The 19129-nt window shown below is 42.7% G+C and overlaps 2 protein-coding genes across 43 annotated transcripts in view; one reads left to right on the plus strand and one right to left on the minus strand.

Moving 5' to 3' along the window:
• LOC105495959 (transcription initiation factor TFIID subunit 4-like) overlaps positions 1-8450 on the plus strand; it is a 118783-nt gene extending 110333 nt beyond the window's left edge. The window contains exon 5 of the mRNA XM_071068737.1: positions 8218-8450. The gene's annotated coding sequence lies outside the window, so the exon portion shown is untranslated. The remainder of the gene's footprint in view (positions 1-8217) is intronic.
• A 7477-nt stretch (positions 8451-15927) lies between these two features.
• The window catches only part of LOC105495962 (cAMP responsive element modulator), an 88201-nt gene continuing 84999 nt past the window's right edge, over positions 15928-19129 (minus strand). For 27 of the 42 annotated variants that reach the window (XM_011765922.2, XM_071070210.1, XM_071070206.1 and 24 more), the window contains one exon: positions 15928-16745. In XM_011765922.2, coding sequence (XP_011764224.1) covers positions 16601-16745 — 145 coding nt within the window. In that variant the 3' untranslated portion in view covers positions 15928-16600. Of the gene's footprint in view, positions 17155-19129 lie in introns of all 42 variants that reach the window. The other 15 variants (XM_011765921.2, XM_071070211.1, XM_071070207.1 and 12 more) reach the window with 1 other exon arrangement.

Below are 19129 nucleotides of genomic sequence, written 5' to 3' on the forward strand. Positions count from 1 at the left end.
GTTTTGCCACGTTGCCCAGGCTGGTCTTAAACTCCTGGCCTCAAGCAATCCACACGCCTCGGCCTCCCAAACTGCTGGGATTACAGGCGTGAGCCATTGCACCTGGCCTATAGTGTTATTTTAGGAGCGTAAAACTAACACAAATGGTATAACTCTTAGATCAGTTTACAGTTTTTTCTTATGGGAAACACGGTCCAGCATTGATCCTTTGGATCCACGTAGCTGTAATTCATGCATTTGAACTGTTGAATAGCATTCCTTTGTAGGAATAAGCTACAGTTACCCTTCCTTACCGAAGGACACTTAGGTTGTTTCCAACATTTTCTTTTATCTTTTTTTTTTTTTTTTTTTTTTTTTTTTTGAGGCAGAGTTTTGCTCTTGTCACCCTGGCTGGAGTGCAGTGTTAAAATCTCAGCTCACTGTAGCCTCCGCCTCCCGAGTTCAAGCGATTCTCCAGCCTTGCCTCCTGAGTAGCTGGGATTACAGGCATGCCCCCAGCTAATTTTGTATTTTTAGTAGTATTTTTAGTAATTTTTTATTTTTAGTGGCCGGGCTGGTGATCCACCGGCCTCATATTCCTAAAGTGCTGGGATCACAGGCGCCCGGCTAAAATTTTCTATTATGAACATTGTTGCAGTAAACAGTCTCCTTGTATCAGCCTCCTTATTTGAGAGTCTCTCAGATATAAACCTAAGGGGTCTCCCAACATACCTGCCTCTTCAAGGCTGATAGATAGCGACCAATTTCTCTATAAAGATGCAATTTACATTCCAACTAGTAGTGTATGAGTCCCCATTCCTCCCTATCCTCCCAACACTAGGTGGTATTATAATTTTTCACCCATCTGCTGAATATGAAATGATAATTATTGTTTAAACTTCATTTCCTCAAAACAAGAAAGATTCAGCATATTTTCCTGTTTATTCATTGCTTTTTCCCTTTTGTAAACATTCAGTTTTCACCCATTTTGCATGTGGATTGTTGTATTTTTCCTTATTAATTTATGTTAGTTCTTAAGGCCGGGCATGGTGGCTCACACCTGTAATCCCAGCACTTTGAGAGGCCACAGTGGACAGATCACTTGAGGTCAGGAGTTCGAGACCAGCCTGGCCAACATGGTGAAACCCTGTCTCTACTAAAACTACAAAAAAAAAAAAAAATTAGCTGGGCATGGTGGCGGGTACCTTTAGTCTCAGCTACTGGGGGAGGTTGAGGCATGAGAATTGCTTGAACCTAGGAGGTGGAGGTTGCAGTGAGCTGAGATCACACCACTGCACGCCAGTCTGGGCAACAGAGTAAGACTCTGTCTAAAAAAATAAATAAAAATAAATAAAAATTAGGCTAGTTCTTGTTATATCTAGATAATAATCCTCTGCCAGTTTTATGTGATGAAAATATCTTCTAGTCTGTGGTTTGTCTCTTACCCTTGTTATGGTGTTATTTGTCATACAGCAGTTTTCTTTTTTAACATAGTTGATCTCTACCTGACTTTTCTCTATTGTTTGAGCTTTTCAATAATTTTTCAACAAATCTTAATCCTGATATAGATTCTTCTAATTTCCTTCGAAAGTTTTAAAGTTTGATTGATAGAATGTATTTTTATTATTTATTTGTTTATTTATTTATTTAATTTATTTTTGAGGCAGAATCTCGCTCTGTCGCCCAGGATGGAGTGCAGTGGTGTGATCTCGGCTCACTGCAACCTCTGCCTCCTGAGTTCAAGCGATTCTCCTGCCTCAGCCTCCTGAGTAGCTGAGATCACAGGCACACACCACAACGCTCAGCTAATTTTTGTATTTGTAGAGATGGGGTTTCACCATGTTGGCCAGGCTGATCTCGAACTCCTGACCTCAAGTGATCCACCCGCCTCAGCCTCCCAAAGTGCTGGGATTATAGGTGTGAGCCACTGGACCTGGCCAGAATGTATTTTATTAAATGAGGTATGTGCCTCATTTAATTTATCATGTGCATAAGCAGTTATCCAGCACCGTTTATTGAACAGTCTGTTCTTTTCCTACTGGTTTGTAATGCCAGCTCTAGACATACCGTACTCAGCAAGTGGTTGTCACTCCTTTCTGTTTCATTGGTCTCACACTCTGCATCTGTTCCATATTACTCAAATCACAATCGTTTTCTAGAAAGTCTTGATACCTGGAAAGCAAGTTTCTCTCCTTATTTAAGTCATTTGACTTTTTACTGTGTTAGTCTCCTGTTGCTGTTATAACAAATTACCACAAACTTAGGGGCTGAAAACAAAACAGGTTTATTCTCTTGCAGCTCTGGAGCTCTGTGTTCCTCCTGGAGGCTCTTGGGAAGAATCCATGTCCTTGTCTTTTCTAGCTTCTAGAAGCTGCCTACATTTTTGGGCACGTGGCTCCTTCCCCTTCTGCGAGGCAGCAGTGCAGCATCTTCTGGTCTCTCTCTCTGCTCCTCTGGTCACATAGCCTCTTTCTCACTCTGACCATCCCACTGCCCTCTTAGAAGGACCCTAGTGATTGGCCTACCCAATAATCCAGGATAATCTCCTCATCTCAAATCCCTTAATTTAATCACATCTGAAAAGTCTTTTTTGCTATTGTAACATATCCACAGGTCTAGCCTTTAAGAGGTGGACATTTTCATGGCAGCCATGATTCAGTCACCACATTGGCCTTTCACAATTCACTGTGAGTTTTGAGATGTTTGCTGGGTTCTATGGAAAAAGAAGCCCTGTTAGGGTGTTGATTGGAGTAGTATTGAATTTATAGATTGATTTGAGAACTGACATCTTTAGAATACTGAGCTTTTCCATTTATAACATGGTTTCTCTATTTTGGCCTTCTTTTGTGCCCTTCAGTAAAGATTTACAATTTTTTCTGTAAAATTTTTGTATAGCCTTTGTTACGTTTATTCCTAGGTGCTGTGTATATGTTTTGCTGTTATGAACATGATTTTTTACTATTCAATTTCTACTTGTTTTTTGTAGGTATATAGGAATACTGTTAAATTTTAATTTACACATTTATCTTTTATTTAGCAAACTTACTGAATTTTATTTTGCTTTCTAACCTTTGTCTGCAGATTCTTCTGAATTTTGTATATGGACATTTTAATCTGTAAATAATGACAACTTGTTTTTTTTGTTTTTTCTTATCTTGTTGCACTAACTAGGCACTTCATTACAATATTGAATCATGCTTCTAACTACACTAATAAGTAAGCTGGTTGTACACTGTCAAGTTTTGGGAGTTCCTATCTGTATTAGTCTGTTCTCACACTGCTATAAAGAAATACCTGAGACTGACTAATTTATACATGGAAGAGGTTTAATTAACTCATGGCTGGGTTCCACATTGCTGGGGAGGCCTCAGGAAACTTGCAATCATGGCGGAAGGCAAAAAGGAAGCAAGCATCTTCTTCACAAGGCAGCAGGAAAGGGCGTGTGTGAAGCAGGAATTGTCAAACACTTACAAAACCATCAGATCTCGTGAGAACTCGTCACTATCATGAGAACAGCATGGGGAAAACCACCTCCATGATTCGATCATCTCCCACCAAGTCCTTCCCTCAACATGTGGGGATTATGGGGATTACAATGCAAGCTGAGATTCGGGTGGGGAGGCAGCCAAACCGTATCACTATCTATTCTTGGTTTGCCAAGAAGTTTGTCTTATAAATGTTTTGACAACAAGAAAGGGTGTTGAACCATAGCTAATGATTTCCTGCATCTAGTGAAATATGCTTTCTTTCTCTTTTTGAATGTTAGTCTGTTAATGTGTATCCCTAGGATAAACCCTACTTGATTGTACTGTAATATTTTAAATATATATCTGGGTTTAGTTTACTAACACTTTATTTAGATCTTTTGTATATTAGTTTATCAATTAGATTAGCATATACATTTTCTTTTATACTGGACTTTCCCAATTTTACTACAAATGTTTTACAAATCTCATAAAATAAATTAGGTTTCTTTTACTATTTTCTGTAACTTTTTTTTTTTCTAGGATAGGAATCCATACCTTGAAATCTGATAGCACTCGCTTGTAAAGCTGAATGACCCTGGTGTTATTTTGTATAATTAATTTTTCTGAATGCTGATACTGTTCACGGTTTCTCTTTTCCCTTGAGTTGGCTTAGAAATTTATGATTTTCTAGAAAAATGGCCCAGCTTGTCTAAGTGTTGTCACTGATCAGCACAAGGTGCTGCCAGAGGGTGGGCTCTGAGATGGACTTGGCATGCACACAGGGGTTCATAAGGATGCTCCTGGGAGGGCAAGAGTCCAAGAGTGGGTGGAGGGAGAAACAGCTCCTGTGCTGGTCAAATGACCACCTCATCTGACCCCACAGGGAGCTCAGGAGCGAGATCGACCCTAGGTGTTGTCTGGCGGGGCCACCTGGGTCCGTTGCTGGATACAGACCTGTAAGCATCGGGTGAGGCAGCACCCAAAGGGACTGAGTTGAAAGCTGTGGGCTGACAGCACTCCCAGCAGCTAAGGGCAAGATCTTTTATGGCAGGGGAGCGGGGGATGTGCCAGTCTTCCCCACAGCCACCCCTGCCCGCCAGCTGCTCAGTCACATACATTAAGACGGTTAAGAGAGCAGCTCTTTGGAGGTTCTGGGGAGTGTGGGGGAGCCTCCTCCTGGGGATGTTTTTCTCTTTTTCTTTTTTTAGAGACAGGATCCCACTTTGTCACCCAGGCTGGAATGCAGTGTTGCCATCATAGCTCACTGCAACCTCCAACTCCTGGCCTCAAGGGATCTTCCTGCCTCAGCCTCCCAAGTAGCTGGGACTACAGGTGTATACCACCATACCTGGCCTATGGGAGAATTTAGAAGAGGAAGATTAATAGGACAAACCACAGCCCTTCCCACCACAGCTGGCCTCAGGCTGCGGTCCACACTCCTTGTCTCTTTCCTCTACATCTGTTCCCCATTCATCCATCCCTCAGCTGGCACATCTGCTGTTCTCAGCCGGGGTCACTGCACTTGAGGTGCCCACATGGATGGCCTGGGTGCCAAACATATGCTTCCAGTCTGGAGCAGAAGCCTTTCCTCCTCCTGGTAATGGTGGCCAGTCAGTGCCACCAGAGGGTGACTCCTCTTCCTGCTGCAAGGTCCCTTGGCACAAGGAGACTAAGTGCCCCAGTGGCACCTCCCCTGGCAAAAGTGTCCTCCTGGGACCAGGCCCTTTAGACCTGCAGAACCCAAACTTACAGTGATGGGAAATGCCAATTCCTTTCCCAGCTGGTCCCTGGGGGTGAGACAGGCAGGGCCTCTGGTCCCTAGGCCCATGCATTCTTCCCACTGAGCTCTGCGTAAAGGTCTCTAAAGTGCAGCCTGTGTCCTGGAGGACGGCACCTCATGCCCTGAAAGTCCTGCCCTGGAGTGGGCCCTTCAGCCGCGCCTCTATCAGGTCCGCTGTTCTGTGGCTTCACTACAGGATCCTGTGTTCCTGGGCCACTCCCCCACCTCCCTTGCTGTAACATGGGTCCCAGGCCTGATGTGATGTTACAAGGTATCCCATGCCAGAGGATCAAACATTCTGTCTCTGTCCCTTCCAAGGTGGAAGAGGGTCCCTGTCACTGACTTGCCACCTAGTGGCTGGTTCTTCTCCAGTGCCAGTGAAGGGCATAGTACTGGTCTCTGCTGTTGGCAGATTGGATATTCAGTTGCATACATTGCTAGATTAGCTTGGCAAGTAGACGTATTAGTTCCATATTGCTGCATAACAATCCCCAAACTTAAGAGGCTTAACAGAGCATTTATTATCTCACAGTTTCTGTAAATCAGGAATCCGGCCCTGGCTTAACTGGTCCTCTAACTAAGGGTCTTTCACAGGCTACAATCAAGATACTGGCCAGGGGCTGGACGCAGTGGCTCACACCCAAAATCTTAGCACTTTGGGAGGCTGAGGTGGGAGGATCGTTTGAGGCCATGAGTTCGAGAACAGCCTGAGCATTATTTTTATTTAAAAATTTAAAAATGTGCCAGGTATGGCAATGGACACCTGTAGTCCCAGCTACTCGGGAGGCTGAGGTAGGATGATCACTTGAGCCCAGGAGTTTGACGCTGCAACGAGCTATGATTGCATCACTGCACTCCAGCCTGGGCGACAGAGTGAGACCTAGTCTTTAAAAGAAAAACAATAATAATAATAATAAATAAAATAAAATTATTGGTTAACTATAAATGGGAATGAATAATCTTACTGGGGTGATGGAAATGTTCTAAATCTGTATTGTGGTGATGATTATACAATTTGGTAAATTTGTTAAAAAATCATTGAATTGTACAGTTAAAATGGGTGAGTTTTATGGTGTAAAAGTTATACCTCAGTTAAGTTACAAATACACACCACATTAGTTGTAATGCTCTGTACAACCACAGAATGTCAGCAAAGACAGCCATGAAGGACTTTTTTCTTTTTTTTTTTTTTTTTTTTTTTGAGACGGAGTCTTGCTCTGTAGCCCGGGCTGGAGTGCAGTGGCCGGATCTCAGCTCACTGCAAGCTCCGCCTCCCGGGTTTACGCCATTCTCCTGCCTCAGCCTCCGGAGTAGCTGGGACTACAGGCGCCCGCCACCTCGCCCGGCTAGTTTTTTGTATTTTTAGTAGAGACGGGGTTTCACGGTGTTAGCCAGGATGGTCTCGATCTCCTGACCTCGTGATCCGCCCGTCTCGGCCTCCCAAAGTGCTGGGATTACAGGCTTGAGCCACCGCGCCCGGCCGACTTTTTTCATAAACCAAATTTTCCAATGAAAATGCCAGCAACCACTAGATGTAGCTGCCTTTTCACGACAAGAAGGCCTTTGTTCTGGGTCTCAGGGACTTGAAGTTATCAAACATCAGGAATAAGGAAATATTTGCAAGTATCAGCTTATTCAAATCGATCATGATTGAGCCTGTCAAATCATTTTATCCTTGGGTACAATTTAATAAGCAATTGCTTTTCTGCTAAGAAAAATAAGTGTCAATAAAACTTTTCAAATAACATGGAAAAATCTAAAGAAAATATAGCCTCTCCCTTCATTACTTCAGTTCTTTCAAGAATATTTAAATAATAAACTGGGTTATGGGACAGTAACCCTCCTAATGTACACTGAAAACCACAACCTTTTCTAAGCCAGTGATCATTTCTGTTAACTTGGTGCGGCCCTGTTAGGTGGAGAAGGGCAGAGGAAACTCCTATGGTGGAAAATTTTCAGTCAGTCACAGTTTTGGCACATTTATAAATAACATAAGTAAAACAAAATTTGCCCAAGTAAAGTCTTCATGTGTCAAAATCTTAATCTAGTTACCAGAATCAAAGTAGATGTCCCTGCCTTCATCACAGGCCAGTTTCAGCCTAAGACTTTTTTTCTCTTAAATGCTGGGCAGGCCTCAGAATGGATTATTAAAAATACTGATGTTGAAGACATTCTGAAAGACAATTTTATGGGTTCATGACCTGAGTACTAAGAATCTAGAAGCTGTGTTCACAGGGATGAGGGAAAAAATAAGATCTGATGAACTCTTCTCTGAAATTAACATTTCACTGTGAATTTCATCACAGTGTCACAAATGTCAAGGTCAATGTGGAGAAAACAGAGGTTTCCAATCAAACAGAGGTCAAGTGACCTTGCCAAAGTGACACAGGGAGTTTTAACAGAAAAGCTAGGACCAGAACCCAGGTCTGGTGGCCGTCAGCCATGGTTCCTCCAGCCAAGCCCCACACCCACTGTTCATTCTGCTCTTCACAGTGCCTGTAGCTTTGGGCTTTGTTGTTTTGTTTCTGTAGTTCTTTTTATCCAGGACGGATTTTTGAGAACATAGGTAATCACTGTCTGACTCATTTTAAAAATCAAAGTCATGAAACGGGTGTCTGGGATCCTAAATGCTCTAGAAGTATTCAAGTAATTGATTGTAGTGAAAATCCCTAAGAAACCACAGCTAATCTCAATGTCCTTTGGTGGGTAAAGTCTATACCAGCTGTGGAAGAGTCCCCGTAGATTGTCTGCTAAGCCCCTCCAGCAACCCAGTCTTCTTTCTCTATTGTTACATGGGATGTTCCCTGTATGAAATCTTCTGCCCGTACTCCAACTTCCCCTCCCTGCCCTCCAAACTGCCACAATCCTGTATTCCTGGAGCAACAGCAACCCAACATTTAATGATGTTAAGTCAGGTTACTTGACTAGAAAGACTAATAGGTTAGGCATGTTATACCCTTGATAAAGTAGATTTGTCTTCTACCCTTCTAGGTCTAAACTCCAATAAAATCCAGGTGGGTTACATCAATTCAGACATCTGGATAAAAGGATGAATGAAACCATGTACATAATACAGAACTATGCATGCCAGGAAAAGAAATTATACTGCCTAAAAGCTGCAACCTTCATGACATCAAATCTATTTTAACACTGGCTGGTTATGTGAGGAAAAGGCTAATAAAAAAAAAAATTCTGGCTGACCAAAGAAGTATGCATGTGTGTGTATTTATTTTTAAATTAATATTGAGATGGATTAATGTTCTAAAATTTGGACTTTTTAACATTATCTTATTCATAATATCATATATTATATCAAAAGTCTCTGAATAGAAACTGTTCAAAGGCATCTAACCTAATAATCATTACCATGTCACTAATCTAACCTCTAAGCAATTGCTAAATGCCATCAGTACCTTCATCTCCGATTACATTTTCATGATATTTCAAGCTACAATAACAAAACAGATGCTGATCTCGGCATTACTAAGCAACAGGATATGTATACTTTTTAGAGTATGAAAATATCACCGCTCTCCCACAGTCAATGATACTTATTTTCCAAGAACTGTCAAAAACTTCTAGTGATATGGTTATGCTCATCCAATTCCCATGAGGCCAACACTGTGATCACAGGTTACAATAAAAACTAAAATGCCACCCACAGCCATGTCTGAGTGATACGTAAAACGCTTTGACTCTTTTCCACTATGTCTTTTTTTTTTTTTTTTTTTTTTTGAGACAGAGCCTCATTCTGTCACCGAGGCTGGAGTGCAGTGGCGCAATCTCCACTCACTGCAAGTAATTCTTCTGCTTCAGCTTCCCCAGTAGCTGGAACTACAAGCGCGTGCCAACACACCCAGTTAATTTTTGTATTTTTATTAGAGATGGGTTTTTGCCATGTTGGCCAGGCTGGTCTCGAACTCCTAACCTCAAGTGATCCACCCGGCTCGGCCTCCCAAAGTGCTGGGATTATAGATGTGAGCCACCGCGCCTGGCCTCATTTTCCACTACGTTCTAACCACCTAAAGTAACCATCATATGCAGTTAAAGCAAAACTGGTAATTTTACTGAGAAAAGATGGATTCATTTTAAAGTCACTTACTTGCTAAAACTTTGTGGCCTGGAAGTAATGTCTAAAGTTCTTATGTCAAATAATTCAGTCTATTTGCAAGTAACTGTGTACTCTTAGAGAAAAATCTTTAAGTTAGATTCCCAAACCTTGTCAAATTATTGCCCCTTCCCCACAGTTAACCCAAGACTCCCCAGAGTTACTCTGAATATAATTTACCAAATTAGATCAGAAAAAACTGCCCTTACTCCCTTGCCCCATAGGGCTTGGCATACACTTGGAGAGTCCCTTGCAGAAAAGAAATACCACCCGTTGAGTTTTGAAATGTTCATGGACTGTTTCCAAGAAAATAAGCCGCTTGGAAGTCACACATACACTAGGTGGCGCTGTGGCTGTGACATTAAACAGTCTTTGTGCTGGGCAAATGCTGGGTAAGAGCACACAAAACTTAAAGGAAAATTAGGCCCAACCCCAGATCATACAGTTCAGTGTCCTCCAACACTACAGTGCTTCAGAAACATGCCAGGAACTTGAGCGTGGCGTGGTGGTGGCACATGCCTGTGGTCCCAGCTATTCCGGGGGCTGAGGCAGGAGGATTGCTTCAGCCCAGGAGGTGGAGGCTGAGGTGATCTGTGATTGTGTCGCTGCACTCCAGCCTCGGCAACAGAGCAAGACTCTGTCTCAAAAACAAACAAACAAACAAACATGCAAGGAACTGGTTAAAAATACAAATACCCAGACCTACTGAATGAAAATTCCAGAGGTATGGGACACAAAACAGAAGACGCAGATGGGCACACTCATGCTATCCTCTCCCGGGACAGCCCACTTTCATCCACAGCCCCCTTATTTGGGCTTCTTACCTCCTCAAAAGTCTATCAGTAGTGGCTGGGCGCAGTGGCTCATGTCTGTAATCCCAGCACTTTGGGAGGCCAAGCCGGGTGCATCACCTGAGGTCAGGAGTTCGAGACCAGCCTGGGCAATACGGTGAAACCCCATCTCTACTAAAAATACAAAAATTAGCTGGGTGTGGTGGTGTGCGCCTGTAGTCCCAGCTACTCGTGAGGCTGAGGCAGCAGGATCACTTGAACGCAAGAGGCAAAGGTTGCAGTGAGCTGAGATTGCACTACTGCACTCCAGCCTGGGCGACAGAGTGAGACTCTGTCTCAAAAAAAAGAAAGAAAGAAAAAAAAGAGTGTGTCAATCGTGAACTGTGTTTTAAAAGGTAAGAATTTAAAAGTTCGTTCCTAAGTCAAGCCTGACACTGGTCTGATGTAAGTTAGCGCTTCTGAGAGCTCCACGAACGTTGAAAGCAAGAGCTCTCATATACCTTGTTAACAGCCATTTGTCCTAGAAAATGACTGAACCACAAGTCAAGCATCCTTCATAAAGTGAGGTGGCTGAGATAGATCTGGCAGAGTCCCTGTGTCCTGCAGCTGTCACAGAGACCAGCTGGACTTTTGCATAGTAAGTGATGGGGTTTTTCCTTCCAGCTTCCGTCCATTCAAAACACAGGGACAAATCCTTCCTCAGAAAGCTATGCTGCACAAAAGCTGGCTGAAAATCCAGTTTATAGAAAAATAGAGGCATCACAGTAATATAAAGATTATCACACTAGTTCAGAGATCTGAGTATTTCTAGTCTATTGTCAATAGCTGGCAATATTTAAGTAAATCAGCCTGAAATTTGGTTTTCTTGTCTATAAAATGAAAGGAGTAAATTACACCTGTTGGTCAGGCTCAGTGATTCATGCCTGTAACCCCAGCACTTTGGTAGGCCGAGGCAGGTGGTAAATACTTGAGCCTAGGAGTTAAAGAACAGCCCGGGCAACATGGCGAAACCCCGTCTCTACAAAAAACACAAAAATTAGCCGAGCGTAGTGGCTCGTGCCTGTAGTTCTAGCTCCTGGGGAGGCTGAGGTGGGAGAATCGCTTGAGCCTGGGAGGCGGAGGTTGCAGTGAGCCAAGATCGTACCACTGCACTTCAGCCTGGGTGACAGAGTGTGAGACCCTGTCTCAAAAAAATAAATAAATAAAAATAAAAAAATTACACCGGCGAGACCTCTTTTAGCTGTGATTCTATTTCAATAAGCGTAACTGTGACTTTGCTGTTCCAATAGCTAGCCAGACCTTAGTCCTTAAACTGTAAAGTCATTTTTTTCCTGATCAGCATCAGGGATTTGAAAAACCAGAGAGAAGTGAAAATGTGCTTTTGTGCATTTGAACAGGAAGGTCTGGGTGTTCCCACACACAGCCACTCAGAACCACAGAGCTCTCTCCGCAGCCACCACCTGCTTGAGTCATTGCCAGCAAGTGTTTCTTATCACTTTCCTGCCTTTGGGTCCAGACTGGGTGAGAGCTGCCAGGGCAGAGGCTCCCTGTCCTGGTTCTGCGCTTGGTCCTGAGCCATGTGACCTTTGGCAAGCTACTGAATTTCTCCAGCCTTGCTTCCTCATCTGCAAAATGAGAGCTGTTAGGAGAATAAAATGTGGAAGCCCCTAGGCGCAGGGTGAGCACTCTGTACACAGTAGCTGTTATTCTTGACTGCCATGACTGCGTGGCTGTAGCATCCATGGAGCTACATACCCAGCTGGAAGAAAGCAAGCCCAGGACGGTGCTGGTAATGTCAGGGTTGCCACAGCCCTAGGTCCCAAAGCTGCCCTCTCTCCTTCCGGACTTCTTACAAAGGCAGCCTCACTTGTTGACTTGAAGGAGTGAATGAACATGCTGACTCCCATGTCGCTTTCTGGAAACTCCGCATCACATAGCCCTGAAGATGGGACAATTTACGGATATAGGCAACATGATCAATGAATCATGTATATATTATAGCTGGGACTATAGGTGCACACCACCATGCCCAACTAATTTGCTTAATGTTTTGTTTGTTTGTTTTTTGTGGAGACAGAGTCCCACCATGTTGTCCAGGCTGGTCTTTAATTCCTAGCTTCAGGCAATCCTCCTGCCCTAGTCTCCTAAGGTGCTGGGATTATAGGCGTGTGCCACCATGCCCAGCCAAGAAAATGGATTTATATAGAAAAACCTGCCCACAAACCATAAAGATTAAAATATACCAAGCTTGAGTAGTTCAGAATCAAGTCTATGTCTTTAAAATGCTCTTAGAAAAGGTGAAGCATGGCCAGGCACGGTTGCTCACGCCTGTAATCCCAGCACTTTGGGAGGCCAAGGCGGGTGGATCATCTGAGGTCAGGAGTTCCAGACCAGCCTGGCCAACATGGCAAAACCCTGTTTCTACTAAAAATACAAAAATTAGATGGGCATGGTGGCGCACACCTGTAATCCCAGCTACTCAGGAGGCTGAGGCAGGAGAATCACTTGCACCCAGGGGGCAGAGATTGCAGTGAGCCAAGATCATGCCACTGCACTCCAGCCTGACACATCTGAGCTTCTCAGAACCACGGTATACTACCATAGGACAGTCACTGCATTATGGCCAGCCAACTGGCAACAGCTCTGCCTGCCTCACACGTCAAAGCGGGCTAATTATTTTTGGTGTAGACTAGAACAATCAAGTTGGTTTCACAAATCATATTTTTTAAAGTTGTACTGTTAGGCACATGGGAAACAGCATGTTTTGGACATAAACATATATGAAGAAAACTGAGAAGTGTGGTTGAACAAGGAATGAGGCATCTGGCACTGAAATAGCCGCCATTCATGCACAGTATGTTGCTGATATCCATGTTCTCAGTTTCAGGCATGCCTCATGGTCACACATGTTTAAATACTAGAAGGAGTTCATTTCCTTAATGTTCCCATCTCACATGACTTAGCGTTATGAAGTACCTAGTTAGATAGGACAGAGAAGGTACGCAGTCCCCTAAACCTGGAGCAGTAATTTCTATACCCAGCAGTCCAGATTCTGAAACTTTTAGGATTCAAAGAAAGACACACACAGTGAGAACTCTGGATCCCGAGTGCAAGGGTGTGGGGAGCGCTGTGGATCCCGCACGCACGGGTGTGTGAGATGTGCAACGTTCCCCCCTGCAAAGCTTCCCCTACTGCTGGTTCTGTTGAGGGAGAGGTCGTAGGCAGTATCTGCTGTAAGGCTGAAAGCACTGCTGTCAAATGGTGCTATTTTGGTAGCAGAAGCTTGGTTTCAGGGATACATTTCATGAACAAGAATAAGAGTTCCCGTGCATGTCTGGGAGCGTGGCTCAAGCCCCAGCCTCTCACAAGCTGTTCCTCACTTCTTGAACAGGGTAAGCGCTCACTCAGTCCCAGCGCCAGACGTCCCCAGTGTCTACACGCCATTCTTCCAGAAGCCCAGTTTTATTCGACATTGATGGCCATATGCTTCCCCAGAGCCTGGAAGCTCCCCAACCCTAGGGGCGGAATCCTCATGAGCAACCCAGTGCCTTTCAGCCCAGTCTTTGGGCTGGGAGGTGGAGGTTGCAGTGAGCCGACATCACACCATTGCACTCCAGCCTGGGTGACAGAGTGAGACTCAGTCTCAAAAAAACAACAAAAAAAACAACCAAAAAAAAAGTACTCTCCAAAAAGGGTGTTGTCTTTCCCATTTCTGATGCCTGGGACTGTGGCAGCAGTATTAGGTCAGGGGAACCAGCAGGTAGAGGGAAAAGAATGAGGAGGCAGGGTCTGGTCGTGATGACATTGTTGTCACCAAATTAGCAAGCCTGGAATTTCTTACCACTGGACTTCTTGTTTTGCAAGGTAGTATATTTCCTTATTGCTTAAACCACTGGGTTTGGGAAGGGGGACTTCTGTTGCTGGTGGTCCCAAGAAATTGGATAGAGTCCCTTTCCTCTGAAATAATATAACCTCTTTTACAGACTGGAGTACACACATGCACGCGCACACATTCATTCTGTCTTCCCCAATTTTCAAATGAAACTAACTCTTGGGTGAGAACTAACTTGGCCTCCCTCGTCCTCCAGACCCAAGCCCCTTGGAGCAGTGTGTGTGCTCTGTATTCCCTAAGTACCAACCCCATGCCCCAGCACTGTCAATCACTTCAAGGCCCAGTTCAAAATCCACTTACCACATGAAGTCTCCTATTTAACCCCCAGCTGCATCTTTCTAGAATTCTAACATGTAGCGTGCATCATCTCCAACTTTGTACATCTTGCCTGCTGATCCTCGTGTCCCCTCTGTGTGTCCATCCACCCCAGCCACACCGTTGATGTACAGCGACTGACTGGGCAGATGAGTGAGTGCAAGGCCCTACTGTCCTGCATCTGAAACCTGGAGTTTTCCTTTCCTTTTTCTTCCTTGTCTTCTTTCCTCATCTTCTCTGTAGAAGAGAAGACAAAAATTGAGATAAAAGAAATTCAGGCCGGGTGCAGTGGCTCACATCTGTAATTCCAGCACTTTGGGAGGCCAAGGCAGGTGGATCACTTGAGGCCAGGAGTTTGAACCCAGCCTGGCCAACGTGGTGAAATCTCATCTCTACTAAAAATAGAAAAATTAGCTGGGTGTAGTGGCGCATGCCTGTAATCTCAGCTACTTGGGAGGCTGAGGCAGGAGAATTGTTTGAATTCGGGAGGTGGAGGTTGTGGTGAGTTGAGATCACGCCACTGCACTCCAGCCTGGGCGACAAAGCAAGACTCTGTCAAAGAAAGAAGAAAGAGAAAGAAAGAAAGAAAGAAAGAAAGAAAGAGAGAGAGAGAGAGAGAGAGAGAGAGAGAAAGGAAGGAAGGAAGGAAGGAAGGAAGGAAGGAAGGAAGGAAGGAAGGAAGGAAGGAAGGAAGGAAGGAAGGAAGGAAGGAAGGAAAGAAGGAAAGAAAGAAAGAAAGAAAGAAAGAAAGAAAGAAAGAAAGAAAGAAAGAAAGAAAGAAAGAAAGAAAGAAAGAAAATTCAGAGCTCCGACTCTGAAGGGAGAATACATATTTTTAAAGAAAGCCAACAATGACATGCCCTACTTGCTGGGAGTGACAGATAAGGGAAAGAATTCCAGTGGTACAGGAGAAGCAGCAGCTGGATGCTCCACAAACCACCTCCCAATTTTCTATCTCCCACCACACTGACCAGATCTACCCTTGAAACTGGGGGGTGGGGCGGGGACATCCTTAAAGCAGAAGTCACAGTAGGAAACACAGCAGAGTCCAGCACGCAGCAGACAATCAAGAAATGTCAGGGAATGAGAGGGAACAGAGCATCCTGTGGTGAGGGCTTTGGGCTTGTTTCCTGAAGCTTTTTATTATTAAAACAAGATGAAACGTAGATCACACTGTGGCTTCGACTGTAATGAACCTCAGCTGAATGTGCCGACAGCAGGATATCTGATCTAATGTGGACTTTGAGGCTTTTTGAAATGAAAAAATCTTGGGATGCTTTTGTTTTTAAAATTTCTGTGGTTGTTCGCTAAATGGCAAAATAGGGCGCCACCAGCCAGACAGCTCCAGACCACCTACAGATAGTCTCAGGCCATCACGAAGGCCGAAACGCTAACAGCCATTCTTTTCTTCTGGGTGCACAGCCTGCGGCCATCCCCACCATGACATGGTAGAAAGGGTGCATGCAAGGATCAGCACCCAGTGTAGAAACTGACTTGTACCCGGAAGGTATGCAATGTGATCCCAACAGGCTCATTCCAGATAGAAAAAATATGTCATCACTTTCATTAGTTAATATTAAACCGACACTAAGAACTTCTGCAAGATCTTTTATGTTACACAATACAGTTAAAAACTGTAGTAAATGTTCAGATATTTAAATGAGCACCAAACACTACAAAGTGCAACCAACATGGTTCTATTAAAAACTCTCTTTGACTATGGCATTCAAGGACAGCAATACAATCTTTTTTTTTTTTTTTTTTTTTAACAAAGCAACTAATATAAAAATCTGCAAATGCCATATATTCATATCTAGGCTATTCTTCTCATATAGGCATGCCATTAGATAGACTTTCTTTCTATTCTTTCCTGAGGTATTTTTTTTGTGGTTTACTTTCATTGTACTGCTGGATGCATTATTTTTGATCATCCTTTCCTAAAATGATTTAAAGACCTGCAAATAATTTTATTGCATAGGACACTACTGATGACACAGAGAATGGGAGCTGCAAGTATGTGGCATTGGAACAAGCCTTACAAATATTGCATTTTAAGAATCTGTTACATACATTTTTTAGTTTGTCTCTTTTAAAAAATTTGAAGTTATAGCTATGACTTAACTATATACAGTGAAGCATTTTAGGAATGTTAAGAGATTAAAGATGAATGATACAAAGAAAAGAAGCCACCATTCTTGCCAGCTATATACTGTATTCCTTCAAAAGCAACTATACATGCTGTCTTCAGTTCATAGTTAAATATTTCTACTAATCTGTTTTGGGAGAACAAATGTCTTTCAAGGTTTCAAGTTCCTCTATAAGCTTCTTGTTCTGGACTTCCAGCACTGCAACTCGGCTCTCCAGACATTTTACATATTCTTTCTTTCGACGTCGACATTCTTTGGCAGCTTCCCTGAAAAAAGCAGAAGCAAAGGGCAAACAAAGCATTTTTTTGCATGCTATTGACAAACAGGTCAAAGTAAGCTCGGTAAGTGTGATCACAGCTGCATTCCACATCCTGGAACAACATTCCCAATTCAATTTCAAACACTAATCCGAACTGGATTCTTAAGGGTCACACGTGTCCTTTCCACAAGTCCACATGGCAATAAGTAGGACTGCTGCATCTCCTGCCTTGATTAGAGTTCACAGTAAACAAGGTCCAAGTCAAAGACAGTTACTCTACTTTATGGCAATAAAGATCTTTGAGGGCCTTGAGTTCCTCAATGAGAGTCTTGTTTTGGTTTTCAAGCACAGCCACACGATTTTCAAGACATTTGACATATTCTTTCTTCTTCCTGCGACACTCCCGGGCAGCTTCCCTGGAACCAACACAAGGCAAATGACTACAGGAACAGCCTTCCAACACAATCCACAGTGGGTCAGTGCACTTCTGCCCCCCGAACTCAACAGCCAATCGATCCTAGGTAAGGACTGTACAAAGCCACATAACAAACATAACCAAGCACATGCTTTTTGTAAGATAACCATCGGACAACAGGAATGACTTGAGAACACAGTTTGCCCAGCATTCATCACAAATGGTGTTTTCTTAGGGCACACATTCCACTGGTAACAATGAGCAGAACTGTTTTCAGTAAACTACAATAGGACCACATCCCCAAGTGGAATTTCTACAAAAACATTTATAGATCCTTTCAATTCTCTTAATTTTTTTGTCTCTCAAAAGGCACATACTCCAACATAATAAATTAATTTTATGCGATCAAAAATGATTATAAGAATCTTCAAAAACCTTAAATATCAACACTGGAGATTTTTAGTCTTCAAAACTAAATCTCAGTAAAACAAGATCAATTGTGACTGCAAGACACAGTTTATTGGCTAGAAAACACAACATGGATAAATCATAACAATAAACAAAAGATGTGCATTTTTATAAACCGAAATGAAATGGACAGTGCTTCTGAAAATTAAAGACGGGGGCTACGAAATACAACACTCAATAACTCAGACAATTTAAACCCACAAATGTGAGACCACCACAATTAAAATTATAAAAAAGAAGCTACTGAGTAACTCCAGGCATATTTCAAGACTGTTTCCTCATCACATGCATTTAATATCCAATATGTTGAATTTTAAAGCACTAATAAGCCCCAAAAGAAGGAACAGACCAGTAGCCAAAGCAACAACACAAACAGATGAGTTGAATTAGTCATTTTCATACATAACCCCACCAAAACAATAAGTAGAGCCAACATTTTCTCTTTTTCTTTTTTTCAGGGTGGGAGGGACGGCAACCACTTCCCTTAACTCCTCTGTAGAAGATACCCTTTGATTGGCCTCATTTTGGAGGATTCAATTCCAGAATAACTGCCTTTGAGGTAGATCACCCTTCATGTCAAAAAAGCCTACACTGAAACATATATTATCATTCAAATAGGTTAACAAAAGCAGTGTGGAATGTCTAAACGCCAGTTTCTATAATGCCAATTAGTATCCTGAACCACATGTGATGTATACGTGATTTTTTTTTTTTAAGATAGCTGACTCTCACTGACTGGATATCTGTGTTTTCACTGTGGAAGCAAGAGTCAGCAAAGAACCTTCAATCCAAATGAACTGCAGGAAAAGATCGACCCCCGCTTCCTAGCCAGGAACAATGGACTCACCCTGTGAACGAACAAAGTTCTCAGACTTCTCAGCTGGTTAACAAAAAAAATTTAAAATGTAAAATTGAATTGAACGTTATAGTGACTAATTTAATCTAAATGATGCAATTGGAAAAGTTAAGAATAAATCCAAACACACATTTGCCACTTTGGGAACATAATTCAACTCTTTTCCATAAAGGAACTGAAATTCATTTATGAATACCAAGGTTTTCATGAGTAAATTATATTAAATTCTAGATCTAGAAGGAAGATAGTCCTTTTACAAAACAGGCTTACCATTAAATGAAAAATTTAAAGACCTAATAGTAGTGTTGTGGGTGTTTAATCTTTAACATTTTATTTACCAAGCTATTATAAATATTCATACTTCATATTTTACATTTGAGTGTGCATGTGTGTGTGTGCACGCACAGACACACATATTACTAGAGTCAAAATGTTCCAGGCACAAAGCTTTCCCCGATCATATCAGTAGATGGTACATTCCTAAGTACTCCTCAGCCATGGAAAACACCTGTTTCTTCTATTAATAGTGAGCTCAGTTTTCAGGCTTGCATGTGTCTGAGTATATCCTCAGCACGGAGAGGAAATGCAAGGCAAAGAAGAAACTCTGACAAGGCTGGAAAGAAATAAAAACTGTTGCTGGATTGGCAGAAAT

Source organism: Macaca nemestrina, chromosome 9 (assembly GCF_043159975.1).
Source record: "Macaca nemestrina isolate mMacNem1 chromosome 9, mMacNem.hap1, whole genome shotgun sequence".
NCBI classification, from domain to species: domain Eukaryota; kingdom Metazoa; phylum Chordata; class Mammalia; order Primates; family Cercopithecidae; genus Macaca; species Macaca nemestrina.